General features: G+C 39.6%; 2 protein-coding genes across 13 annotated transcripts in view; both read right to left on the bottom strand.

Annotated features, from left to right (window-relative positions):
• Positions 1 to 6,435, bottom strand: part of si:ch73-103b11.2 (early endosome antigen 1) — a 49,506-nt gene extending 43,071 nt beyond the window's left edge. For all 4 annotated transcript variants that reach the window (XM_040134526.1, XM_040134527.1, XM_040134528.1 and 1 more), the window contains exons 1-3: positions 5,794 to 6,435; positions 3,195 to 3,272; positions 1,091 to 1,156 (exon numbers count right to left, since the gene is read on the bottom strand). In XM_040134526.1, the coding sequence (XP_039990460.1) occupies positions 1,091 to 1,156; positions 3,195 to 3,272; positions 5,794 to 5,913 (264 nt within the window). In that variant the 5' untranslated portion in view covers positions 5,914 to 6,435. The remainder of the gene's footprint in view (positions 1 to 1,090; positions 1,157 to 3,194; positions 3,273 to 5,793) is intronic.
• Positions 6,436 to 8,488: 2,053 nt separating this feature from the next.
• On the bottom strand, positions 8,489 to 26,285 carry LOC120794353 (actin-binding LIM protein 1-like). 9 transcript variants are annotated; one of them, XM_040135351.1, is made up of 21 exons: positions 26,030 to 26,279; positions 21,285 to 21,428; positions 19,206 to 19,389; positions 18,977 to 19,086; positions 17,891 to 18,017; positions 17,542 to 17,635; positions 17,190 to 17,277; positions 16,940 to 16,998; positions 16,656 to 16,712; positions 15,911 to 15,988; positions 14,934 to 15,104; positions 14,335 to 14,364; positions 13,983 to 14,112; positions 13,736 to 13,825; positions 12,602 to 12,649; positions 11,729 to 11,793; positions 11,445 to 11,490; positions 11,318 to 11,325; positions 10,906 to 10,980; positions 10,251 to 10,331; positions 8,489 to 9,920 (listed from the first exon to the last, which is right to left on the bottom strand). In XM_040135351.1, exons 1-21 carry the CDS (start codon positions 26,277 to 26,279, stop codon positions 9,807 to 9,809), a joined length of 2,049 nt encoding a protein of 682 aa, XP_039991285.1. In that variant the 3' UTR covers positions 8,489 to 9,806. The 9 variants fall into 9 exon arrangements, 8 of the variants coding, with proteins under 8 accessions (XP_039991285.1, XP_039991289.1, XP_039991288.1 ...); XM_040135355.1 differs by lacking the exon at positions 26,030 to 26,279 and adding an exon at positions 25,234 to 25,319; XM_040135354.1 differs by lacking the exon at positions 13,736 to 13,825 and having other exon boundaries at positions 26,030 to 26,285.
• Positions 26,286 to 26,867: the final 582 nt, after the last annotated feature.

Genomic DNA, 26,867 nt, shown 5'->3' with positions numbered 1-26,867 from the left:
ACACACACAGCTCGGCACATGACTTTTAGTATCAACACCATGTGGTGTCACTTCATTCCTTTTAACACCGCTGTGCTAGTTAGCTTAGTGTTTATCACATTCACTAAATACTCTGTTGTATGCAAGAAAGCACTGGTGTGAACAGTGTGGTGACTGCCTGGTCAATAGGCTGTAAGCCCATTACACTCTATGTATGCCTCAGACGAAAATACTAGTAACAAAATAACTGCACCAACAATACCTATCTATCAATAACTATCTACTGATAATGTTTTAAAGTCAGTAAAATAATTTGTCTTTCTTGTTTTTATGCAACATCTACATGTGAAAAGGTTTCACTGAGACCACCTTGTTCTGTAAACAGAGATGAACAAGCATAAAATCACCTTTTTCTGAGTCAAAATTACTTGCCTCGGCACTTAACTGCCATGGGATGTATTATATAAGCATACTGATCAACAGTGAAAACTACTGTAAATTATAATTAAAAGAGCCAGTCCTCTATTTGAGACAGGTTATCATAAAAAAAAAAATTCCTTATTTATCCTGTTTTACATTTTATCATATTTCAGTAAGCAGCCTCTCTGTTTTGTGATCTGTTCCTATTTGTGAGTTAACTTGCGGTTTCTGCTGTATGCTGGTAATGCAAACTCCGTTTCACATTCAAACACTTCCAGGAGTTTAAGAGGTCTAATCTCTTCCCTTCTTTGACAGATATTGTCCCGAGTTTCATTAAAAGAACGTTAATAGAGAAATAAGACCGTAGGAGAATCAATAATAATTTTAGTGTTAGAAAACTGTTAAAACTAAAACTCAAGAGAAGGGTGAGCGGGCAGTATGGCCTGACTGTCGTGCCAATGTCCAAATAATGCTGTAGAGAGCATGAGATACTGAATTTATCATCTAATCTTATACAGGAGCAGTATATAGCATAGTTTTTAATTTGCTTAAATAGACCACTCCACCAGTTAGTATTTAATATCAGACCATTATTTAAATATCAGCTTTCATTCTAGGATTTTTGTATTTAGAAATGTTTATTCAGAGTAAACAAAAATCAGCAGCTGACATGAAGAAAGCCTTAACTCACCATTTCGTCCAGAGCATAGCGAAGTAAGCCATGCTCGTAGAGGATGAAGAACCTCCTTTGCCATTTCTGTGAAAAGGAAAAATATATTTTGAATTACTGACATAGTAACATGCTAAATATCAGTATCACTCCCAGCAGTAAACCAATCAGCATTTTATAAAGGCTGAAGCCATATGAGAAAAAGGGCACATATTTAGCATAGGTTTGAAAGCTGTTTATCACAAATTACTATAAGTAAGTCAATTTTTGATATGACGGTTTAACAAATATTGTTGAAAATGTTGGCTGATATTTCCTTTATAACGCCAGAGATTTTTCATCTATAAATGAATCTGTAAGTTCCAATTAAAATCTTGAATCTTATATATACACCTCATGGCATGATGACTTTGCCAATATGGGGGTACACACACATCCAAGTGGTAAATATACAAGTTCAAGGACGCCTTTGGGGAACTGTTGCTGTGCAGTAGCAACAAGTTCTTCGGAGCACTTTCAGCATATACCATTTGAAGGTACACCATCCAGTTTTCACTTTGCCCCCCCAACGTCTCAGCTGAATGCCAGTACAGTCACACCAAAAATTAAGTGGGTAAACCCTTTCAGATCAGTACACAAGATTGCGTTTTTGATTGTGTTAACTAGATCCCAGGATAAATGCACAGAACTGTGACCTGATATCTGACAATATCATGTCATCTGGCACAATGTCATTGGACCTGAGCCTACTGAAGAAGATGAGGTTTGTATTTCTCAAACTACAAGCTCAAATTAAACACAAATGGGTGTTAATTTATCTCTTGGTAAGGTTGGCATTTCTGTTGATATTTGTGCAAATGACATGGTAACAGTTTCCACCGATCTTCTTCCTCATTGGCTTGATCAGCTCTCCACTGCCCCCCTCTTATCTTAATGCACTGTTTTGTCTCAGTGTTAATATTTCATGGATTTGGATCTGTTTGAATTGGAGCCCAGGAAATTTGAGAGGGGCTTTGTAACCTAAAAGGCACTGGAAGGTCTCATAGGGGTGCTAGTAACCCTCACAGGTGATGTTAAAGGGACACTGCAGTCATACCTTCACCTTACACTGGGGGGGAAAAAAAAAAAAAAAAAAACCCAACAAGATCTGTGGCTTACCAGGGGCTATAAAGAATCAGTTATACCCTCCTAACCTGACTGGATAAAGCAACAAACCTGCAACCTGTCACACTAAAGTGGTCCTAAAACATGACTCATCCAACACATCAGCACTTTTTCTCTGTTAATTGTTTGTTGGTCAGTCAAAACCTGACCAACATTGCTCACCTCAGCACTATGTACAGGCCACCAATTATACCCCCACAGTGAAAAGCTGATTGTAAGAATAGGCAGAACACATGAGTGGTGATGTCAAAGCAGCAGCAGACTGTTGATGGTAGTTGAATTGAAGGATCGAGAGGTGCTTTTCCCAAAAAACCATATGGAAGCCATCAGTGTGGCTGTGAGAACTGGGACTTTTCCTTCTCCTCCCCCACATTCTCCCTACTTCTCTTTGGGATTCACCACCACATTATAATCCTGGAGCTGATAAAGGAAGTGGTGCCAAAGAGCAAGGCTGCCATTACATGATGCTAGGGGAGCAGGATTCATGAAATAAAGTCAGTATTAGGCTTATTACTGTTTGAAAATTGGGCCTTCTGATAAAGAGCCAAGGCTCCCACGGGAAGCTGCTGTCCATGAAACAGCTACAGGAGCAGCAATACAGACCTCCTGTTTGTCAGATGTCAAATGAGTGCCAGAATGGATAACAGAATTAAAGCAAGGACTAGTCAAGCCAACTGCCTCTGAGCTGCCCTGATATAGTAAACTTTATCCATCTCATACTCACAGTTGTTCAACACAAAATCCTAAAAACTGCACCTTTTAACTCTTGGCAGGGGCAGAAGCTATATAGACCACAGGTCAAAGAAAGTTGTTTCCTTTCAAGGATAATATTTTGTTCCCATGAATATCGTGAAGCTTTACCAAATTTCCCCTCATTAAAAGGAAATCAAAAGCAACGCTGACTTCTGAATGTAATTAATTTCAAGTCCAGCAAAGGCAAACCACTTATGAAACCACTTACCCGAGATCTGTGCAAAGGATTATCAAAATTTGTTCCCTCAGGTGCCAGCAGCAACCATCCCCCATATATAGGTTTTGCCTGTTTAGGGGAAAACAGAATTACAGTTTTGAAAGCAAACATTAAAACAGCAACATTGACATATCAATTAACAGTTCAATCATGAACATATTTTCTCACTGTAGAAACAACTGCAGGCTAGTCCCTAGTTCAGGCTGCAAATTGTGACCCAATATCAGACAGCAATACACTAACACACCCACACACATTTTAGTTTAACTACACAAAGGTGTGTATTAGCTGCCTTGAGTTGACTGCAGGCTACATTTTCCAACTGGCTGTATGCCAGAGCACCATGCTGCCCTAGAATAGCAAAAAAAAAAAAAAAAAGAAAAAAAAAAAGGAAAGGCTAACACACATGATTTTCCCTCTGATCCTCTAAGTGGGTGGACTGGTGGGTGGAGGGGGAAGCAAGAGGCAGAAGTTAGCAAGAAAAACAGTGGATGAGAAACAGGAGAGAAAGGTGGTATATAGCCTGGGAGCTTTTGTGGCTACAGATTTGCAAATCAGACTTGTCCTGAGAGAAGCAAGTTGGCCTGGCAGTCCTTCTTAAACAGTTCTGGTACATACTTGAACTGTAGCCACACTAGTAGTCAGCAATTGTTTGCTGAGCTAAAAAAAGCCCCGCATAACTACTGGCGGGTTGTGTGTAAGGGTGCACAAATTTTACTAAATGTTTACACTTAAATCTTACCTACACGCAAACAGCTTAACAAGTTAAGTCTCTTACGTAATTCAACTGCACGCCCAGGTCTATGGAACAGTAGCCTACAAATAAAGTCAAGCAGCTCTGACATTTACAGCTGTCTGGCACCTCCATGTTCCTCCATTGGGGGTTTTGATTACAGTCATAACTTCATCCCGTGTAAAGCCACACATAAAATCCTCTTTTACTTTGATTACAGGAGGTACAGCACATTTTCAGAGCTGAGTGACTCCGTAAACAAAATGACATAACGGGAATTTTTCATCATAAGTCCCAACCATCACCTTGACCAGTCAAGACTTTGAGCAGACTTGCGAGAGAAACATCATCCAACTTTCGATGGACATTTGAAAAACTTGAAAGCCGAAGGCACACAGGAACAGTACCATACAGATGAGACGACATTAAGTTATTTGATAATGGAACTGCTAGAAAAGGCAGTAAGAGTGGAGAGAGAATCAAACTGATAGTGGGACACTAGCTGCATCCATTCATGTGGAACATTAAGACTACAACCCTAGGAGAAATACTGAGACTCAGCACAGTACAGAAAAATGTCCCATCTCTCCTCATATGACCTGACAGCAGCCCAAATGGCAAGGCCTCCTGAGAGAGAGAGAGAAATAGACGAGATGAATGTAGGTCATTTTTTACCCTTCAGTGGTTCAGTGCTTAAACAGAGTAATCTGAGTGTCCGTGTGTGTTCATTTTGCAACGGCCCCCAATGTCTTACTCCCTCCCATCATAAATGACTATGTAATACGGCACCGATAGCGTGGGCCTTTGAGCGGTGAGGTGGGGAGGCAAAAGGAATGACACAAGTTCTGGCTCAAAATATGCACAGAACGAGAGTCACAGGCCTTCGGTATCTTCTCATGGTAGGAGTTTTAAACAAAGAACAACATGATCTGCGTGTCTCGGGTCGTCGGTCTCTGACAAAAAAGTGCAGTCATCAGAGGATAAGCTTGATAACCGGTGGGTCAGAATTTCCAGCGGGAAGGAGAAAAACGCTTGAGACTTTTTCCATCCCAACAGGGAGGTGGTCATGACGGAGAGCAGTACGGGAAAATACGTAGCCTTGTCCTCACCCAGCCACGATGAAGATGTTACCAGCTGAAGAGGTGTCATTCAGATAAGCTGCCAACCTGGATACAGTTGACTCTAAACCTGTCCTGTTAAACAGCTTACCAAAAGGAATGATCACAATATAACCCAAGAGAGTTCAGAGTGACCTGATGCCACCCTTCACAACACAGCTCAGCAGGGAGTGTTAGAGGAATATCTATATATTTGTCTTTTCTATATTTTAGGAAAACAACAGTGCATTTCTAACAGCATTCGAGTCTCCCATCCTCAGTGCCTGTAAGTGGGGACTTGATTGTTGGTTAATTTCAGAATGAGAAAGACAGACAGTGTGGCAAAGACTGAGGTAAAATGCCAGAAGAAAGTATTATAGCATGGGACATCACAGCAAGTTTTTTTGAAAGATTTCACAGAAATAACTGGAACTCAAATAAAAGCAACTGACAGCAAGCTACTGTGCTGGAAGGCATGGAGCTGGGTGGTGGCCTATATCTGCATGAATTAAGGTCAATATGTGCCCTTGGGCTGGAAACTAATTATCTCCAATTAACCTAACCTTTGCACTTCACGGTCTGTTGGCCCGACTAACCCTTTGAAATGTGCACATCAAACGGAAAGATACAAACAGGCTTCCTTTTTTTTTTTTTTTTTAAATAAAATCAATACAGGTTGCACAGACAATATCACAAGTATGAAATACAACAAACCCAATGTTTCGTTTTTGTTTTTTTGCTTTTTAAACAATTTGTTCACCTGATTTAAGTCTTCGTCGTTGAGCAAATGAGATTCTCTGGGCTTGAAGCAGTTCTGGCATTTACTTTTGTTGAAAATGTTGGCTTGAAATTTCCGACAGGGATTGTCTTTGAATGACATGGCTGATGAAAGAGGTGACACTTGAGAAAAGTTTCCAAGAAGTCTTTGTTTGAGAGACAAAACCGGTCAATTCTCGCAGCCAGATAGGTGGGTGCCAACTTGCTGACTGAGAACTATAAAGTAGTAGAAAATATCAAGCCCAAAGTCCATTAAAAAGTGCGTCGTTCACCTGTCCTACGTTACCTGAGGCGGCGAATAACCTCTCGCTAAGTGATATCTATGACGGTCATCTTGGGCGAGGGGTCGCCTCCCGCAGCTAACGGAGACCTGCTAACTTTCGTTCGCGCACACGAGCTTACTAAAGGAGTTGTCAGAGAAGTTCCCGAAAGCGCGGACAGATGTGCGCGGTCTTTTCCTCAGTCACGTCCTCCAGCGAGGTGTCGACGCTTCACAGGTGACATTCCGGGCCTCGAGCTCACTGCAAAGGTCTCGTCTGCCTCCATCGGGCGGAACGGCTCTGCCGAGGGAGGGAGTCCACTTTGGCCTCTCTCTCTCTCTCTCTCTCTCTCTCTCCCTCTCTCTCCCTCTGTCTCCCTCTGTCTCTCTCTCTCTCTCTCTCTCTCTCTCTCTGTCTGTCTGTCTGTCTCTGTCTGTCTAACAAGTGATACCGAGGTCACTGCCGTTAAATCTAATTCGCGCTTCTGAATTCTCTCCGCGAGACCAGACCCCCTTGTCCGACTTCAGCAACGCCATCGACGAGGCTGTCACGCCGATGGATCCATGGCGTCGGGTCCCGTCCGTCGTAGCTGCCCTCTCGCTGGCACTGATACGCAGTCTGCGGTTGCTGTTTTCGTGAAAATCCTAATGGGGGGGCGAGAGAGAGAGAGAGAGAGAGAGAGAGAGTGTGTGTGTGTGTGTGTGTGTGTGTGGTGGCGAGTGACAGCAACCACGGCCAATCGCATGCATCAATACGCCCACGACCGAGGCCGCGACCAATAGAAAGCCCCAGACATCTCCAATACGTTTGCTCAGGCTAGGTGGGCTTTAAAGGGCCCATGATAGCAAAAGCTAACTTCCACACAAACCTGTGATGTTATTAGTAAAAAGCCTGAGCTAATATTTTTCATTTTCGAACCGAAGAGACAGACGGGGCGCCACATTTATTCAGGCTACCCTCGTTGTTAGTAGAGGTTATTTCTTTAGCTGATATTGTTTTGTGTGTCTGTGTGTCTGTGTGCTAATCTTCAAAATCCACAACAGCACAAGAAAGCAAAGAAAAAAGAAACGTAACTAATTCCTTCCTTTTTTTCCAACATGGGAAAATTGGTTGTTAAACAGTCAAAACTGTCAAACAAGATAAAACGTTGACCCTTTGACCTCTCATGGAGTAGGTACATGCAAAGGTCCAAAGTCATAAACATAAAAAAGTACTACAGAGAAACGTTCCTCTTATGACCTATTATCAAAGTGACAAACAAATGAGAGTCGGCCCCTAAAGTTATTTCGTCTTATCAAGTCTCATAGATGTAATACACATACAGTACAGTAACATAACATCAAAAATGTAACATAATTCTCTTTTGAGAACAACAAATGAGTAAATAACAAAAATGTCATGCATGTTATGATTGTTTAATATACTGTTCCATGAAAGATACAAGTAGAGAAAAAAAGATATCTCAAACATACTGATCAAATACGAGCTTAAACAAAGTTTGGCAGGTCTTAATGTTAATTTTAAACATTGAAAGTTATCCTGGTGGTGTTGTGATTCCAGGCTCCAGAGCACCATCTGTTGGTTATAAATTTCCGGTGGCTGGGTCCCAGACGGGTTAAAAAAAAAAAAAAAATTACAAACATGTCAGAGCAGAAATCAAATGGGAATGTATGAGTGATGGCTAGCAGGTGGATTTAAGTCAGTATATTCTGCCATTCTTCAAACATGCACCTGGTTTGCTGTGTGAAAATATGAAGAGCTGCTCAATGCTGTAATGTTATAAAAATGTTTTGCAGTTTGTTGGTACACCACCTGTTTTCTTACCAGAACTGACTCACATTAGAAAATTATAATCTCTACATTTATTCCATAACAATAGGCAGCTTATATTATCACACCATTGAAATACAGTCATTGAAATTTAGCAAGATGTTATTAAAAGTCATGGAATAGTTTTAAACCTACTGTAGCAGGTGACTGAGGAAAAACTGATTTGGTTTGGTTGTGCCCTGCTTGCGTTCTCCCGTAAATCAGTTTATCTTAAGTTGGGCCTGCTGTCTCTTGATGTTGACAGGAGGACAGGAAACAGTCTAACAGCCAGTTCATTACTGACTAACTAAAATTTCCGTGCATAGGAATTACAGACTGTACAGCGAGAGTTGTAACCATGAAGATGCCGAGTACAGATAATCAGATCAAGAATGTCTGTCATCATGGGCAGGTTCTTTGAAGTCTACATGAAAGTGAAAAACGAAATTTTTTCAGATTCCAAGCTGATGATCCAGACTGTGAGATTCCTCTGGGAGATGCACCAAAAACTTGAAATTATGCGGAAAAGTATGTGCTCAAAACACTCTAGTGTGCATACACAACCTAATTCAACCTGTCAAGGAAAAGCCACGCATTTACTCAGCTTGAAAGAAGTGCAAGGTTTTATTTAGGGTTCTTAAGGTGGTGTGCTCAAACAGCAATGTCAAACATACATACAGTTTACCACAACCAAGTAAGGGTGCAACATAAAACAACAATAACTCTTAAATCATCAATCAACAATCCTAACTTACTGACTCAGAAATACAGTTCTTACATATTTTCTCTATTCAGTTTTGTGCTGAAACACGTTGTTTGTGTAACCAGGAGAAAACAAAATAAGTTTCAACTGAGTAACAATACCAATAACAATGAGAATATGGGTAAAATTCATCCAGCTGTCAGGGAACAATCCACTATCTTTTATCAGAATTACGTGTTGATGACAGGTTATGTCCATTTCATGTACCTGGTCACTACACTATGAATCAGCTATCATGGGAAGCATTATTCATAAGGGGGTAGCACTAATGATCGACAAAGGCTTTAGACTTCACAAACCTTAACCAAAAAAAAAAACATTTTTGACATGAATGTGACTGACTTTAAACACCATAAATACCCTACACACGCTCAAACTCTGTGTTCCGAAGTAAGTAATTCCCTATTTTTCAGAAGGCAAGCAGAAAAGTACACCAATGAAAATGTCGTTTCAGGTAGAGTATGTTCATGTTGTACATGTTTTGGGGGCCTGACCTTAACCAGACCTTGCCCATCATCTTGTAGCTGCCGTTTGCAGACATTTTAGGAATAATCAAAACATTAGTTGTCCTCAAAAACTTTGATATCGAAGTTAATCCAAGGTTTTGCACAATTATTCCCAAGCAATATACTGTGTAAGCATTTTAGAGATCTGGCGCCTTCATCAGTACAGTAAAAACACACTAACAGTAACAGTATTTTTTAGAGATCACTTGAATGACTTCAACTGTCGGTCTGAAACAGGATGCATACTTTTTGCTAAGTTGCATAAACACAAAACTACCTGTTCTGTTTATGATGAATGAGTATAAATTATATTCAGCTGAATCGTCCAATATGAACGTAATTCCTGGGGAGACAGGGCTGACATAGGAAAGACAAATAATGGCTCTCTGTTACTGAAGCCAACACTATAGCGAAGTTGAGTTCTCATGTTCATATTTGCTTTGAGGTATTACAACTTTAACCATCATTTATTCCAACAGCCTACAGAGACTAACTGGGAAACACAGTGTTGTGGCCCTGTAAAGTTGTGATTCGTGCAGTTCTTAGGCAAAAGATTTCTAACTTTTGTGCCAAATGAGAAGAAATAAACATAAAGGTTCATCAGAACTTGACATGTATTGCATATTAACATTGAATTAAAACATGCATTAGTCAGCATTTAGAAGAGATTTGCCGTCTTCTTCATGTCATTACGTTTCCAGAGTGGAAGTCTGTCAAACTCTTGAATATCCATGCCAAAGATCTCAAAGAATGAATCTGGGGAAAGGTGGCACTACAAAGGAGAGAAGAGAGAATAAAAGAATAAAGCTATTGTAGAAAAGTTGCACTGTAGCTCAACTATAGATTCATTTTCTGTAAAACTTTACTGAATTATTAGAAAAGAAACAAGTTCAGCACATGTGCATGGAAAATGTGTGCGTGGGAAAAAAAGGGATTTGCTTTGTAGGTGTAGGTGGTTTCAAGCCCATCGGATGAAAATTAATTTTACAAGCCTGTATGGGGATGGTATTTCTTATTCTAAAATAAAACTTACACTTACTACTTACTTAAAAAAGACATATGTGTTGCATTGCACGAATGCTTTTCTCACATTTTTCCGTACCTCAAGTCTTGTTCTGTCAACATCCTTCGGAAGCTTCACTCTTCCTCTATTAGCAACTGTGAGCATTTCATACGGGTAGACCTTGACAAAACGGAGAGTGGTTGAGAATGCTTTATAAGTTGATTATCACATACGATACACCAAAACACAGTCTTTTGTACATTTATGCTATGAGCTATTGAGTTGGAGATGGAGTCAGAACATCAAGTACCATGCAAATATGTATCTGTTGTAAAACCATGGCACAGTTAGCTTGGATATTTGAAGTCTATAATACCAGCGGATCAGCCTTCAGAGAAGAAAAACACTGTCAAGGTCCTGTACATATCAGCCTTTTTCTCAAAAGAGTCAGTGTATTTTCACATATTCTGCTATAAAGGAAGGATGCTAATGAATTTGTCCTCGAAACCTCAGCGCACTCAGCACTGTCCTACAGCTATAAAACTAGCAAGCTTGTTTTTGAACTCTATCCTAAGCTCCATTGGATTGCACTGAAGTATTATTCGTATTTATTATTGTTTTTCTCACCTACAATCTTTAAAGGTTTATATGTACAGAACATGTTAAGTCTTTGCATTGAAAACGCTCCTCTCGTACACAGTTTGGCAGAGAAATGAAATGGTAGCAAAAGCATGAATATACAAATAATACTTGCTTTTGGTTCCAACAAATTAGGCATAGACACTCCTCTGTCCATTCTTGTTAGAGGATATTGACCGTCATGGATGAGCTAAAGAATGAAACAAACACATGCAATAGGAAAACGTCATGGCAGGTTTAATAACCTCAAAGCTAAAAGCCAAATGGCCAGATTACTGTTAGTAAAGCATATTTATAAGATGTGTGATTATAGGGTCAGTTATGTAATAGCTAAACCTCATCAATCAATGCAGATATATACAAGGACAACTCTGAAGCGGAGTTAACTGTACATTTCTTTAAACATGCAGATGCAGAGAGCGAGATGAAGTCAGTCGTTTGGCAATGCAGTAAACTAAACAGGAAAAGAAGCATAACCAGGGATTCAAGATCACATAAAACTCCATTCCTCCACTCCTTTCACATACCTTAAAATCTGAAAGGCAAGGGAAAAGAAAACGCAAAAGCAACACACAATTAATTTTTATTCGCTGATTTAATATTGTAGTGATTGACAACGTCCATGATAAGTAATAGAGACGTTTACAGACTTACCTCTGAATCTGTCACTGTTGTAGGGGGAGAAATCAGCTGATTGTGGCTTAATGAAAAGCAAAAACATTAAAACACTTATTTTATATATACAATATAAAGAATAAGGTTAGCTGGCTGGACATCATGTTTTTGATTTAGTAAAACTTAAAAACAAAAGTACTCCAAAATGATATATATACACATACATTTGTACTAAATTCAGCCTGCTGAATCAAGGGAATGTCGCTTAACAGCCTTATACAGTAAAACTGAAGAGACAGTTAGGTGAGTAATGTTGCTCTTACCGGATGGAGGCCATTGCGACCGTATCCAGGCAAAGAGGATGTTTTGGATGTGGAGGACTTCGGATCTATGTGAAAGTGTAGCAGCAGTTGGATCAGTTAACCATGAGAAAACATATACTCAGTCTCATACCTTTCTCAGACTCGTTGAGTGAATGTAAACGTACTAGGCAAGTACCTCGCCAAGTTCTTTTCTTAGCCTTTTGCTAATTGTTCAGTAAAACTGACTTCGAAGTACTGCTCTATTTTTCTATTTTCATTTTCAATAAAACCTTTATTTTATATTCACATTTTTACTAAACAGCCCATTGTTTAGGTTAGACTAGGCTACCTTTAAAACTGTTAGCCAAATTATTTGCCGTTAACTTAAACACATCGTATGCTAACTCATAGTAGCTTGACCTTACACAGCAGTTATGGGCCAGGACACTAGAGGAGTCAAATAGTCCTTGGCTGCCCTGCTGTTTGGTCCAACCAGCCATAGCTAACTTACAGGACCCTTTATTAAATCAGCGTTTTAAACGTGTGAAGTCCTCGGACAACACAGACACAAAGGTGATGACAACAACTGAAGTGTACAATCAGCTATAACTGAAGCACAACACAAATGTTAATCTTTACTCACGGTCTTGTCTGCAGAGTATTCATAATTATGTTTTACTAGCTTTACTTTAAGTGTAAACACAAGTAAGAAGAGTCCAGGCAATGAGAAAAATCAATGTTATAAAAAATCTACAAGGATACAAATATATATTCTTTGGAACAACACAACTGAGATAAAAGTTGGTAGGTTTAAATTTTACTTTTAACTGCTTCAAGCATCACTCATGTTAAGGTTTCAAAGTTTAACTGAAAGATGAAAAAGTCATACTATACCTTGCTGTTTATAAATTGGTGGCCTCCTGTACATGTGGAAGCCTTCATCTGCAGATAGAAAAGAAAGCAGAGTTAGCAGATATTTCATTCTAAAATATTATGCAACAGACACAAAATAATGCAGTGTCTCTTTGGCAGCTAGCTGCCAAAACACTTGTTTTTCCCTGTCAATGTTTTAAACAAATATTCCAAAGGGGCAACTTAACACCAATTTTTTGCTTAGTAAGTAAAATGCAATTACACAGATTTTGTTTGTTTTTTTGTTTGTTTTGGTTTAAAGGACAGAATAACTTGATTTTCTCCGAAAAAGCCAACCAATGTAGATAAAATACAGACACTAAACTTGGTTCAGAATAAAACTATTTTATATCAGAGCATCAGTGCGTTTATTTTCTCAAAAAAGTTGGCTAAATAAAGACTAAAATAGACTAAATAAAGATACATTCCGCTCGCTGCTGTGTATAGAAATCAAGGCCCTGTGGGCTGCATGTGGGTTGTGAGTGATCTTCACTTCCCACCAAAAACACATGCCAGCGATTGCTTTTCAAAGCTTTTTAGTATCTCGTCCACACACATGATAAAACAGGCTTTAAAAAGTCACAGCACTGCTATAAATAGGCGCGGCTATAGAGGGATGTGTGATTGAAGTTTGGCACAGGAATATTAATTATTAATATTTAATCAATCAAACCAGAGAAAAGAAAGAATCAAATTATGCAAAATGGGAAAATAAAAAGAAATATTTGAAGGAGGCATCTAGATGTTTGAACAGCGCTGTCTCCACGGGTAAAGCTGTGACGTGAGGAGTGTTTGTGTGCGACTGACACGTTCTGTGAACTTTGACCACTAGATGGCTCAGTGTTTTTCTAAGAAAAAACGGGAATCACATCTCTGTACCATCCTCCTCTGCCTGTGATATAAATTCCAACGCTGCCCCTTAAAACTTAAACCAGTTTGCTCTTAGTAGTTTGGGTGTTGTATTCATCCATACTCTACCATTGCCCTCACAACTGCCCCTTTGTAGTTAATTGCATAAAGTAGTTGGATATAAGTGTTGGATAGGAAATGCAAAGATAACAGAAGGTTACCAATAGCAGAGTGGAAGAGAGGGGTTGCGGGGGGGGGGGGTCTTACCTTTGGTTTCAGGGAGAAAATGGTGACATAAAGGGGAAGTGGAGCAGGTGTCTCTGTTGCCAGAGAATAGAGAAGGAGAAAGCATCAGCCCTGTTTGTTATTCAACGAAAGAAGTGGAAGGAGGACGAAGAGTTGTGGAGACAAGGGAAGGTGGTGCAACAGAGAAAAATGTGAGCAGAGGAGGATCAAGCTCTTTCCAAAGGTGATATGAAGATTGAGATCATTTACTTTGGGGCGATTCTCTCACCTGGCCTGTGGAAGTGTTGTGGGGATTTGGACAGAGTTGGAATGTAGCTGTGACGATTGTACATTGCCTGAACTCCAAAAGATCCGTGGCTTCGGGATTTTGGTATGCACTTTCTCAATTCAAAACTCTCCTGGAAAATAGAAACACACACACACACACACACACACACACACACACACACACACACACACACACACACACACACACACACACACACACACACACACAATCACAAAACATTTAAAATATGCTACAAATTAAATCTCTTTTGTATCATTGAGTGTTAAATGAACATGTTTTTAATGTGGGTACATAATATATTTCATGTGTAAAGTTGATAAAAAACATTTACCTCTGTGGTGTCGGAGACATTTCCTGTTGACTATATCAGAAAGACAGAAGAAGAAAAATTAGTGTATTAACTGACTGCTACATCAATATACATATTGTAAGTTAAAGTAAAAACCTTGTAGCTCCAAACTTGTCAGATGTGGAGAAAAACAATCTGACCTCATCCTAACCACTATGCATTTTTTTTAATTTTTTTTAATTTATTGTTATAAGAGGAGGACGCATATTATATTCTTAACTCTGTAATCCTTCAACTAAATTTGAAAAATCACCAAGCTTGGAGTTATGAGGTTTTCACATGCAGGCAGACATATGACAGGTAGGAAACAAAAGGATTTGATTGTAAAGGTATTTTTGGCTAATGATTAGTGATCATTAATGCAGGCTCAGATTCTTAAAAATGTAAAATGTAAGTAGAGAGCAAGTATCCTGTATACCTGCTATGATTTTGACTTACACATTTGAAGTATTTAGTTAATGTAATAAATGAATTAGGAAGCACTATTGCTCATATAAACCAAACCAAGAAAAAAAAAAACAGCAAAACACTGACACACAAACATATCACTGGATATGACTTGGAGCATTGAATGAAGTTACCTCTGCAGGGTTTTGCCTGTCCTGTCTGTTGCCTTTGTTGTCCAAAGCAGAGGAGTTGTCGTTGACAGACTTATAGGATATCATATCAGGATGCTCTATATCATATATAGCCTTGACTCTGGGAATTGCTGCTAAGTCTCGGTAATCAATGATCTCATTATCTACTTTTGCCTGGGACCAGGACAGGGAGGACAGGGAGAAGACGGGGGTGAGGAGAAGGACACAGAGGAAATGAAACTTTAATCCCACAACACCATGTTGATCTGACTTTGGCACATGATGTGAACAGATTGTATTATTCTGTAAAATGATCATCTACTGTTGGACCTGTTCCTGTTTTCCTCTAAAAATTAGTTCTCAGGCTTTCAAATATAAAAAAGGTAAATTGTTATAGGCTCATATTTTGTGGTGACTGGATGGGGGTAAAGTTTATTCCATACAAGCATGGATCATATAGATCACAAGAGAGTGGGTGGAGGAAACAAAAGGATACTGACAGCACCAGGTTGTTTTTCTAATCAAGTTCAATCTGAATTGACAATGCATTCAAATTGATTATGCAAATAAATCTAAATTCCTTTTCAATGTGTGGTTGATCTTCTCAATATATTAATAAACTAATTGAGAAAATTTAAATAGCATAGGCTCGTCATCATTCAACCACAATTGAAATCACATTTTTCTCTCACAAGCAAGATGAAACTAGTTCCGATCAGTCAAGGTAAAGTTGAAAATATATGTTTACGGAAAGATGTAATTGCTTTTAAGATTCTTCAAATGTTTTTTTGTTTTTTTTTCACATTGGCTCTTTTTCCTAGATGTAATCAATTACAGTCAAAAAGAAATATCTTGCAAGAGAGACACTTTGTCCGTGCGACTCCCCTGTATAAATAAAGGGATAAACGAAAACGTAAATCAGCCCGTGGTGAATTGTGCACCCGGGAAGACGCTGAACAGATGTTGTCAACAGAACTTACACAGATTGTTCGACCAGGACTCCCTGGAGTGCATGAGCCCGGTCTGGAACAGGAGCTTTCAGATGAGGATCTAGTGGGCTAAGGATATTAAAAAAAAAAAAAAAAAAAAAAAAAAGGTGTGTTAGTTTGATTCGTATGATGTTTTAACTGAGAAACAGCACTTTCTGATTTTGCTTAGATATTGGTATACAATCAGCTTGCAATGTGCTCTCTCGACATCTCTTCACATGCACACACAACTTGGTGCTTTCATTATATCTGGACCTGCTTTCCTCTCAAACGTATTGTACAGTACAGACCTGGGACAATAGAGCATAAGTGCACTGTTCGGTATTGTAATTCATTTAAAAAATGTTTCTGCCTATTTGTGCGATAATATCACACAAACAGATAACAACAGAGTAAAAGAGCACACTGGTGTATGTTAAATTGTGCCGGCTCTAGTAGATTGCAAGGCCAGAGATGAACACAGCCAAGCAAGCAGCACTGTCAACGAAGAAAGTTCAAATGCCACCGCTAACTTCCTTTTAAAATCTTACGTATACAATGCAATAATTATTGCACATAATTATATAGTTGCTCTACAAATTAAAAGCTCTTCTTAATCACTCTTAGATGCAAAAGAGAAAATAGTTCATGTTGCATGTGAAACAAGCATGTGTGGTTAATCTCAAACTCTGAGATTACAGGCTGCTCACTCTAGAAAACCATCAGTGCAAACAGCAGACTAGCTCACAATATTAACCTTCAGTTCATGTGGAGAGAAAAGGAAATCAAGACAAGGTGTTTTTGGTCTGCTGACCTGGGAAGGAAGAGAATGTGTAAAGACTTTATCAAAAAGTCTTCATCATGTGGGACAACAATTTACACAGACATCACACTCAGATCCTCTTTGTAACATCGGTCGCAACAGCTGGATATTAACATCTTATTTCGAGAAAGCTGCAGGAATGGTATCATGTCATGCTTATATTTAACTGCATTTCACACATAGAACTAAAGCTGAGTGTTAAGTTAGGGAGAAGTTACCCTGTAACTGTCCTCAGTTCTGCTGTTGTCTCTGCAGTTCGGGTGCCAGACTGTTGATCCTGTGAACAATTAGCAGTTAGCTACTGCGGCCATTATGGCAAAAATAAATTACAGTTACAACAGTTACAACACTTTGTTGTTCTTAACGAACAAGACTTTGAGTTTATGCATTTTTCCAAGACCAAATCCATATTCTCACCATGAGTAAGTAAAGTGTACATTCACAGAATGGCTGTAATCTTAAACTGACCTTGCAGATACATTTCTTCTCCTTCTCTGAACATTTTGTCACATCGGCTGCATCTCGCACAGCTCGGGTGATAATGTTTGTCCCCTGCCTAGAGCAGATAATGAGAAAGGTAAAAGCTTCACATAGATTGCATATACACACAAATTGCATGAAAATGTGCAAGGTAGGAGCACATTCTTTTCCACAGACAGAAAGTTAATATTTGTGCAGGATTTAGAAGTGTTGTTTAAAGCACATCTATTGAGGGCTTTTGAGAAAAAGATTAGTCACAAAATGTATACCAGTAGCACCAGGTACAAAATTCAAATAAAAACAGGAGCATGACTCTTCAGCGCGAGTGAACCTGTCTTACCTCGAGGACTTTTCCTGTTATAAACTTCTGACATGCTTCACACTGTACCCCAAACTGAATCTGGTAGTCTCTCTCACAGTAGGGAACACCATCTCTGGAAGATGGAACATTTAATATTAAAAAACATATCCTCTTATTTATGTATTGGTTGCACATAGTCTGTAGATGCAGTAATTCTATCTTTTCTCATTGAAAAAAAAAATTTTCCTAATACTTTTTTCTTTCATCGCTGACACCTAGAAAAGGATTTTGACTGTATCCCTGATATTCATGGTGCATTTACTAGTTCAAGATAGGTAGAGGGAGGATCATGAATAAGAGAAGGTATGAATGAGCGATTTGCATGTACTTGCTGATGTATTCTCCGCTCAGCACTTTGCTGCAGGCTTTGCACTTGAAGCAGCCAAGGTGCCACTGGCCACCCAAGGCTAACAGAGCCTGGCCATTCTTGATGTCTCTGCCACAGCCAGTGCAGTCTGAAAACACACACATACATACTCATTGAGGGACTCCAAACATGCTCTTGCCTTTTTTTAAATTCACGTTTTTTAAAAACTCATATTACCCTAAATATATTAGGCCCAGTTGTTCGGGTGATACTGTATATTAGATCCTGTACCTCACTGAACATTAAAATTGAACATTAAAAGTAAACATCCATCTGATATCACAGGACTAGAGCTCTTTGCTCTTTCTGCTTTTTCCTGTAGATTTTTTTTTCAAACAAGCTTCTTTCTGTTCAGTCCTGCAGAGAGATCCTCTTAATCCAGACGCTTTGTGAGCCTGGATCCCGCATTGATCCCAGTTGTATCCATAGCTGTGGTGGATAAGGTCAAGTTGAGGTGAAGAGTTGAGTTCTACGGCATCTCCTAGTCCATAGTGAGTCATTGGCCTGGCAGGGTTCCAGGGGAATGACCAGGTTTGTAAGGTAATGTAAACTCTGTGTTGTGGAAGAAATATCCAGTCTGCCTGGAGGAGATCTAACAGGAATTATGGACAATGTTTATCCTGCATTTCTGACAGTGTGCAGACAGAAAGTGTGCTTTCCAGAAATGACAAGTAATCTCCTGAGTCAGACTTCTCGTGGATGATCTCAAATGACTTGTTATCCAGTTATAAAAACACGTAAGCTTGAGGACTGAAACACACACATTGGAATTTAATAAGATGTGTCATGTGCGGGAAAAATGTAAAGATTTTATCTCTCTATGATGAAGGAGGTTGACATGTGGCACAGACCTTGAACGACTCTTCATCACAGGATAAACTAAATAAACAGGCAGCTGGCACAGGAGCCACAGCTGGCCAGTGTTCATTGCATAATCCACTGACTGATTACGTCTGCAAGGGATGAAACTCTCTGATCTATTTGAAAGCCTCACGAATAAATGTTTTTGATAAGAACACTCACTCTCATACTCAAGAAAGCACTCACTACTGGAATAGTTGATGTCGTTAGGAGTAGGAGACATGGGTCGAATGCAGCGCTGACAGAGGCAGTCTCTTCCACTGAAGGTGACACAATCCCCAGCAGGAAAGGGCTGCCTGAGAAACAGAGAGAGAGAGACAGAGGTGTACCCCGCAATTCTTTGGAAAAATAGTTATCCAGTCTCCAAAACTAAAACTCCCAACAATATGGATTTTTTTATGTTTTTTTCAGTTACTTGCAAATGGTGCACACAAAGCAGGCTGGGTGATAGGTCTTCCCCAAGACTGTGACCACCTCTCCCTCCACAAATTCCCCGCAGTTGATGCAGAGCGTGCCGTGAAGCCTCTGGAAGTCCAGCGGACAGAGGCAGTCGCCATTCCTCACGAAGAAGCCAGTCTGAGCCAAGTCGCAGCCACACACTGCACACAGACCCACGTTTGCACAGGGAGAAAGAGAGATTAATATTGAAACCTTTAGCCAAGAAAGCAAATGAATACTAGAATATATTCATTTGCTTTTACTTTGTTATATATTATTAGACCCTGATGATTACTCATAATCTCATTCCAGTCAGTCCTGATTTATTACTGAATTCTTTGTTTTTCTGCCTCATTCAATAGCCATGCTCTCATCTACACTTAAAACAAAATACAGCATCTAACGTAGCATAATCTGGGTATTAGTTACCTCTGTTTTATTTTGAAATCCACTAACTGTTTGACCTTATATGAGCCAGAATTCACTCTAAGAGCATCCCTTTTGATTTATTTGTGAGCCTTTTTAAAAAGCATCTGGACAAGGTATTTGTATGTTCATGTTATATGATACACCTACTTTGTATAAATTGAGTTCTTATTTTGGCTCAGTAACTATGAATTTACAGTTTAAATTGCTGCGTTTTTTCAGGTTATTGTCGCAAGGACAAGTAAACAACAGCTACGTAATCCATCAAAGGGCTGAGATAAATGCTATTTAGGCTGTATGACCTTATGGTTATGTCACGCTTGCTGAAGTGTTTATGTGTTTGTGTGCATTCGAGTGTGTCTACGTGTCTGTCTGTATGTCTGTGTGTGTGTGTGTGTGTGTGTGTGTGTGTGTGTGTATGCTGATCCACCCTGCGACATGCTTCTGACATGGAGGCAGCCTTCTCTGCGCTTGCCTGGAGTCATTTGATACGACCAAACCCATTTCCGACACTGTCCTTCGGAACCTGCCACAACATAATGCACTGAGATGCCAAGGACAGACTTATGCTGCTCTATTTCTGGCCTGCTGTGAGTCAGTCACAATGGACATTTGGAGTTTTATTTTAAAAACTCTATTTTTAGGCCTGAATAAAACATGCACAAACATGCTCCTACATTCCATTAACCTAAAAGGTGGGATTGATTTTTGTTTGACATGTGATGATAAGTAATGCATAAAGCAAGTGCCTTAGATTCTTAACAAATTAAGCAAATTCTGAGTCTGTGAAGCCCACAGACCCCTCCCATCCCCAGGTCTTCCCACTGTTATAAATCCTGAAAGCTTCTCTGCTCTGAAAGTCTCTTTGTTCTCTCCATGCTGTAAACACCATCACAGTGCGATGAAAGGGCAAAAACATGAGAAGCTTGTCAGTGTTGATTAGCGGGGACAATAGCCTGTTGAGGAAATATGTTTTCCACGAAGCAGAGTGACTCCGGTGAATGACCGTCTGACAACCCAGGAGGTTCTCACAACAGCCCATTGTAGATGTCGAATGTTCAGTAATAAATTGAATTTGATGGCACCCGGAGGCTAACTAATAAACCAAGAGCAAACTCTGTTCAACTTAAAATTAACCTGCTGAAAAGAAGCCGTTTCAATGCAACCTAAAAGATCAAATGTTACTTGTGTTACTGCTTGCATGTAAAAATTGTTAATGCATGTTTTAATTTAACTGAGTCAACAATGGGGTTTTAAATTCCAAATTTAAATTCAAACCCCACTACAGTCTTAATACCCCAGTCTTAATAACCAGTGCCAGTAGACATTGCATTAATAGGCTTCTGATGTCATTCATGTGACAGAGCAGACTTTTTTTCAAGAAATGATTTGGAGCAAAAGTCAGGAATTGAATCATAACAAATTCCAGACAGCCACCAATTTAGCTACAATGCACATGAGGAATTTTGTTCACTGGATTGCTCTCAAATGTAGACACACAACACATATAAGGAGCCCACCACTGAGCTTGCCGAGAAATGTATAAAGTCTTTTTGGACGGAGGTGTGACTGCGGGGCACTCCGCAAGTGCGTGTGCACCTGCTCACATCAACACATTGGTGGTACTCACCCTTGCAGTTAAAACATTTTATGTGGAAGTGATTGTTCTGGACTCGCAGCACCTTTCCTTTGCATTCCTCCCCACATCTGAAGCACTGGATGACCCGCTTTTCCACTGCAGGACATGGGTGGCAGCCGTCCTGAGCGTGCAGCACTACAGGAGCAAGCGAATCAGTTAAGTCTCGACTAATACATTATCAACCAAAACCACAAGATGTCGACCTGATTGTGCCAACCACAGGGGAAGTCAGGGAAGTAAGGTCACCAAAGTCATTAAGATTCAGCATCTGTTGACCATGATTTTCTGCACAATCCATCCAATAGCAATTGAGATATTATAGCCTGAACCAAAGAGGAAACATCTCTCTCTCTCTGTCCATACAGCAGGTTTACCCTTTTTCTGGCTGAGCGGTTCATTACAATACAGTGGTCCCTCAGAATTGTCCTTTCAGTGATTACATAACTGAACATTATGTACAGTTAGCTTTGTTTTGGCACAGAAACACACACACATATACAAATACATACATACACAGGGTCACAGTAGTCTGTAGACGCTTTAATCCAAGGGATTATTACCTCACAAAAACAGACAAGAGCTCACAAATAAGCCATTATTTCTCTGCGGAGAGATAAAAATTTTAACACTAACAGCAGGGATATTCTACATGAGCATCGGCTCCTCTGTGCCAAACCATGTGTCACACCGGATCTTGTGGTTTCGGAGACGGGAGCTCACCCTCATTCCTTCTCCTTCTATCTCTTTCATGATTATATGGCAGTAGAAGCAGTGGATGCCTGTACAATCTAATCACAGCCCACTTGAGAGGTCCTGAATGTGATTAGCAGAGGAAAGAATGTGGCACGTTGAGAGCGCGACATCTGCCAGTGTGTGGACACCCAGCGTACAAACAAACAGGCACATGAACTTGAACTTTCCTTTTTTCGTACACAGCTGGTCACAGAAAAGTAAGAAAAGTGTCCAGAACAAATTCCCTTATGAGGCAATTAACAGCTGGAAATATACCTGGAATAATATCTATATATATGAGTTGTGTCCAAATTTATTTGATCTAAACAGAAAGATTTTCCCGTTCGTAAAATGCAGGATGAGAAGATTTCTTCTGAACTCTTCCGGTTACCTAACTCAGCCTCGTGAACACTGAGAAAATTTAGTCAAGCACCACTGGTATGTGGCCCCAAGTCTGCCCCACTACAGTAGAGATTTGTTACTATGGTAACAAGCATGTAGTAACAAACTAGATTAAGAGACCATTCCTCCGAGAGGTTAATATAACTTTCACTGTAGCTGGCTGTATGGTTGTGAAGACGCAAGTAAAACCAGTGTGTACATTATGCAGTGTTGTGGCGATAATAACCTTCCACACCATGAGCCATCTAACTGCAATGCAAACTGTGTTAATGGTGATTTTTTTATGTGACAAAGACACAACCTGGCAACTAACTTTTCACGTAATCAAACAAGCAGTGTTGGTCATTCTGACGGAGGAATGCTTCGGTCCTGGTCATTGTTTGCATCATGCCAGGATGCATTGAAGAACATTTCCGTTGAGATTTGGATATTATTTCCACCAGTAGAACAGCTTTGCTGCTCTGAAATGTGGATTTAGCTCACCATGCTATAGGATTAAAAAAAAAGAAAAAGCAAACACGAAAGATTCACATTGTGATTGGAATTCTACGCCGCCACAATGTGCACATAAGGAAAGTCAAGGGAAAGAAAAGGAACTCATGTTCAGTTTTAGCACAAGCACATTTTAAAGCTAACTTCTGACATTCTGCCATGCAATTGCATAAAATTTTGTGAACATAAGTATTATCTCTGGCAAATTTAACTAAAATCCTAGTGGGAACGCAACCTGTCCTTCTGGCCACGGCACTCTAACAGTTACTGAAAACTCAGCCAAACTGACCTTTGTCCCAAAATGCCTCAGATATTTGTTAATGACAGAGCTGTGATGCCAACACAAAGTCATGCGGTCCATTTGCCATGGGGAAATGCACAGAATGACTGCTACAGTTTAGGAATGTGAATATGTTTTTATTGTCAGTTTTATTTTTGTTCTTGTGTGAAACTGATGTGTGGAGTCCTCAGATGGAAAGTCCAAAATGTCTTCCAGTCTTTCTTGTTCTCTCCGAGAATGTGAAGCTGATATGGTGTCAAGTATTAGCAAATGGTAGATTTAGAAAGACAGCAAATGGAGAGAAACCTGAGACGGACAGCTAATCACACAACCCACTATCTTCAGCCGTGAAAATCTGTGTGTGTGTTTGTGTGTGTGTGTGTGTCTGTGTGTAAGGAGTGAGGGAGTATCTACGTTAAGCATCCAGATTTTATGATGTAGATTGTTTTGAGGCTAGTTTGAGTTTTTTTTAGGTAAATATAAAGTAAAATGTAAGCTATGCATGGTATACCAGTACTAATATAATTTTGACCTTACAGTGAGATTAGTTGTACTACAAAACAGTTTTTGTTTCAATGATATTAGAGTGTGTGTTACACGGGATACAAACTGTATTTGGTCATTCTATGTGTTACTCACTGTTTTTAGAAATAACGTTTATATTTCCCTTCAGTTTCTTACTGTTTACAGGATGATGTCATTGTCCGAAATGTAACAAGCTTTGAATGTTTTTTGGGTACAAATATTTTTAGAAAGCATTCATAATTTAGCAACATGAAGTTATCATGCCCCCGCAAATCAGAAACGCCCAGTTTACCAGGAACATAACATGGAACAGCAACGAAAATGTTAAGGTCTTTTTCATTCACTAAAAATGGCCCCGCACAGCTTTACATTTCCCGCTTGGAAAGAGCTTGACTTGCTTATAGATGTTTTGGACTAGCATACAGGCATGGGTACATGCTTCGATTCAGAGTTACAGATGCTATCACTACAGAAAAAAAAAAAGCCCAATAATTTTGAGCTGTAAAAGCTCATATTAACTACGTCCATTCAGTATCAGTGGAGCATTTTCAGTAGTTTCTTGAGGGCATCAGGCTAGTGTATCAGGGTGGCAAGTGGCAGGAGGCTTTTATCTCACTAGCCACCAGTTTAGCAAAATGAATGCCAGCTTTTTTTCCACGATGTTATGTCACTTATTATCGTTGCGCAAGTGAAAATAACTTCTTTCAGGCTGGGTAAAGAGTCCCTACAGCAGTTTCCACACAACAGAACATCTCTTTGTTCCCCGTTACTGCAAAAGAGAATAACCAAGGTAAAACACAGCTTAATTCAGAGGTATTGCTAAAATCCCATGCTGGTCTTACCCAAGCATGATGCTCCACGATAAACTGTAACAGCTGTGCTTGCACATTCCCCCACTTGGCGACCACAGTTTTTATCCCCAAATGTAGTTTCTAGATTTGGGAATGTTTGGTTTGAGAGTCTTTTTAGATCAAAAATATAAAAAGTAGAGCATGAAATAATGTAATTTTGTTTTAAGAATACATATACCAGAGCTACGACACAGCCAAATCTCAGCCTTACCAAATAATAATAATATAACAGGGTACAGCATAAGACCATTATGTTTCAGTTTGCAGGAGCATAGAGTAGTCAAGATAAAGTCATAAACTATACTTGATTTGTTTAAAACCATCAAAATGTACCTCTATGGTGGCATCACACAGAAAGCAAAAAAGGACAATTGGCAAATTTAAACACACAAGTCTTAAGCCACAAAGTTAGCATAAATAAGATGTCACTTTTTTCAGAAGTTATCATCACTGTGGCCAAAAATGTAACCATGGCTCAAGCCCCAAGACTTTGTGGCTTGACAAAAACAGTATACTAAATAACAAGTTGCTAACAAATTCAAAGTACATAAAGACAAACATAAATCAATATGCACAACCAGACAAACTTTCATTTCTTTCTCATCCTTTCATCCTCTCTCTCTCTCTCACACACACACACACTCTGAAAAATGTCTACCTTTCTCTTTCATGACAGTTGATTTCTGTACTTCCGTACAGGAGCGCTCAGGGCAGCGGCTCAGAGTGAGGAGAGGAACATACCGGACTGCCAGTACAAAGGAAAAGGGGTGGTCCAAAACACAGAGAGCAGTAGTGATTGTGTGTGTGTGTGTGTGTGTGTGTGTGTGTGTGTGTGTGTGTGTGTGTGTGTCTGAGTGAGAGTGTGCCCTCAAAGAGGACAGTAGGAGTGGCATTGGGAAATGCTCTTATTCGCATTAAAACACTTTAGACACAATCAAAGGGCAACTTTAAACATGCGATGCCTTTTAATGAGAAATTTATCAGAGATATTGTTATTTGGTTGAATGGATTTGTGATTTTTGAGAGAGATGTCAGGCTTAATTACAGTGGTTTGACTTTTCTTCAGTTTCCTATAGTGAGGAAACTTGTACAGCACAAGATAAACTACACCTTCTATAGCCAGGTTATTGATGGTGGCATTTACAATGTGGATAAGCATATACATACTTGTACTGTTCCTTAAGTAGTAGTATCTGTGAAATGAATGCAAAGCCTTTATGTTTGTGTAGAGTCAAAAGAGCTGGTTAAGACGGTGCCAGAGGGTTGAACAAGTCTAGATGGGTCAGCATGTCGGGGTGATCAATCTAATCAATATGTTTTTGTTATATGGTACATCTACAAAATACTTCTAATCTCCAAATATTGACAAGTCATCAATATAACAATGAGTGGGGGTACCTCATGGTAAAGATACCACCCATTGCAACCATATAGAGAAGCAAACAATTCATTACCTGACATCTCTGTAGGTACACCAGCCAGCTTTTCACACAGGATGTAATCATTGGGGTTGATGAAAGGCAGCTGCTCCATCATGCTCTGTCTAGGAATAAGGTAGAGAACTTCTGCAATTTCACCATCTTCAATTATTGACATGCGCCTGACAGAGTTCTTCCTCTTGACCCGGTCCAAAACTACCATTTCATTGGTGTGACTGGAGCCGCAGATCCTGCCCAGGCTGCTGAGGTTGAGAAGGCTTGACATGCTCATGCTGTCCAGACCTCCAGCCAAACAGTTCGGCTGCAGACTGACTCCAAGCGAGAAACCATAAAGCAAACCTCGAGATGTTAAAGCCTTCTGTTGAGTGTCAGGTATTAAGTTGCTCTCTAAGACTTTGTGACTGACTCAGCGTGTGTGTGTGTGTGTTTTGTCCATCAGGCAGTCAAAGACTAACCCCTACCACACGCCCCTTAAGAAGATTAAGTGAGGTATATTTTTAGGGTTTATCTGCAGAGTAAGAAGAGGATCTGAGCTCTAGAAGTCTTTATCAAGTAACCTTCTTCCCTCCATTCCTGTGACTTTGACTTGCCACAAGTATGTCATTACACGAGATGCATCCTTGTAGTAATCTATTGACTGGGGCACTCTAAGAAGATTAGGAGTTGTACCTCTTTATTGTATCATCCAGTTATGTATGCAGTGCAAAAAACATATTATTTAAAGCTTCAGTAGATGTCTATACAAGTCAGCCATTTTCTGACTCATCCATGGTTGGATTATGACTGAATGCAATCCCCAGATGGACATGAAATCATTCAAAAACTTTTCATAACCCTCCGACTGCAAACATTG

The sequence above is a fragment of the Xiphias gladius genome, chromosome 9 (genome assembly GCF_016859285.1).
Source record: "Xiphias gladius isolate SHS-SW01 ecotype Sanya breed wild chromosome 9, ASM1685928v1, whole genome shotgun sequence".
Lineage (NCBI taxonomy): Eukaryota > Metazoa > Chordata > Actinopteri > Istiophoriformes > Xiphiidae > Xiphias > Xiphias gladius.
Note: the sequence above shows the minus strand (reverse complement) of the source record. Positions and strands in the feature narration are given on the sequence as shown.

What these genes read in the sequence shown, in the direction of transcription:
- LOC120794353 (XM_040135351.1), bottom strand. Translation starts at nt 26,279, where the DNA reads ATGTCAAGCCTTCTCAACCTCAGCAGCCTGGGCAGGATCTGCGGCTCC. An exon ending in AAAATGTTTTAACTGCAAGG is followed by an intron (nt 19,390 to 21,284) that starts GTGAGTACCACC and finishes GTCTGTGTGCAG; the next exon opens with TGTGTGGCTGCGACTTGGCT. An exon ending in GAACTGAGGACAGTTACAGG is followed by an intron (nt 16,713 to 16,939) that starts GTAACTTCTCCC and finishes CTTCCTTCCCAG; the next exon opens with GTCAGCAGACCAAAAACACC.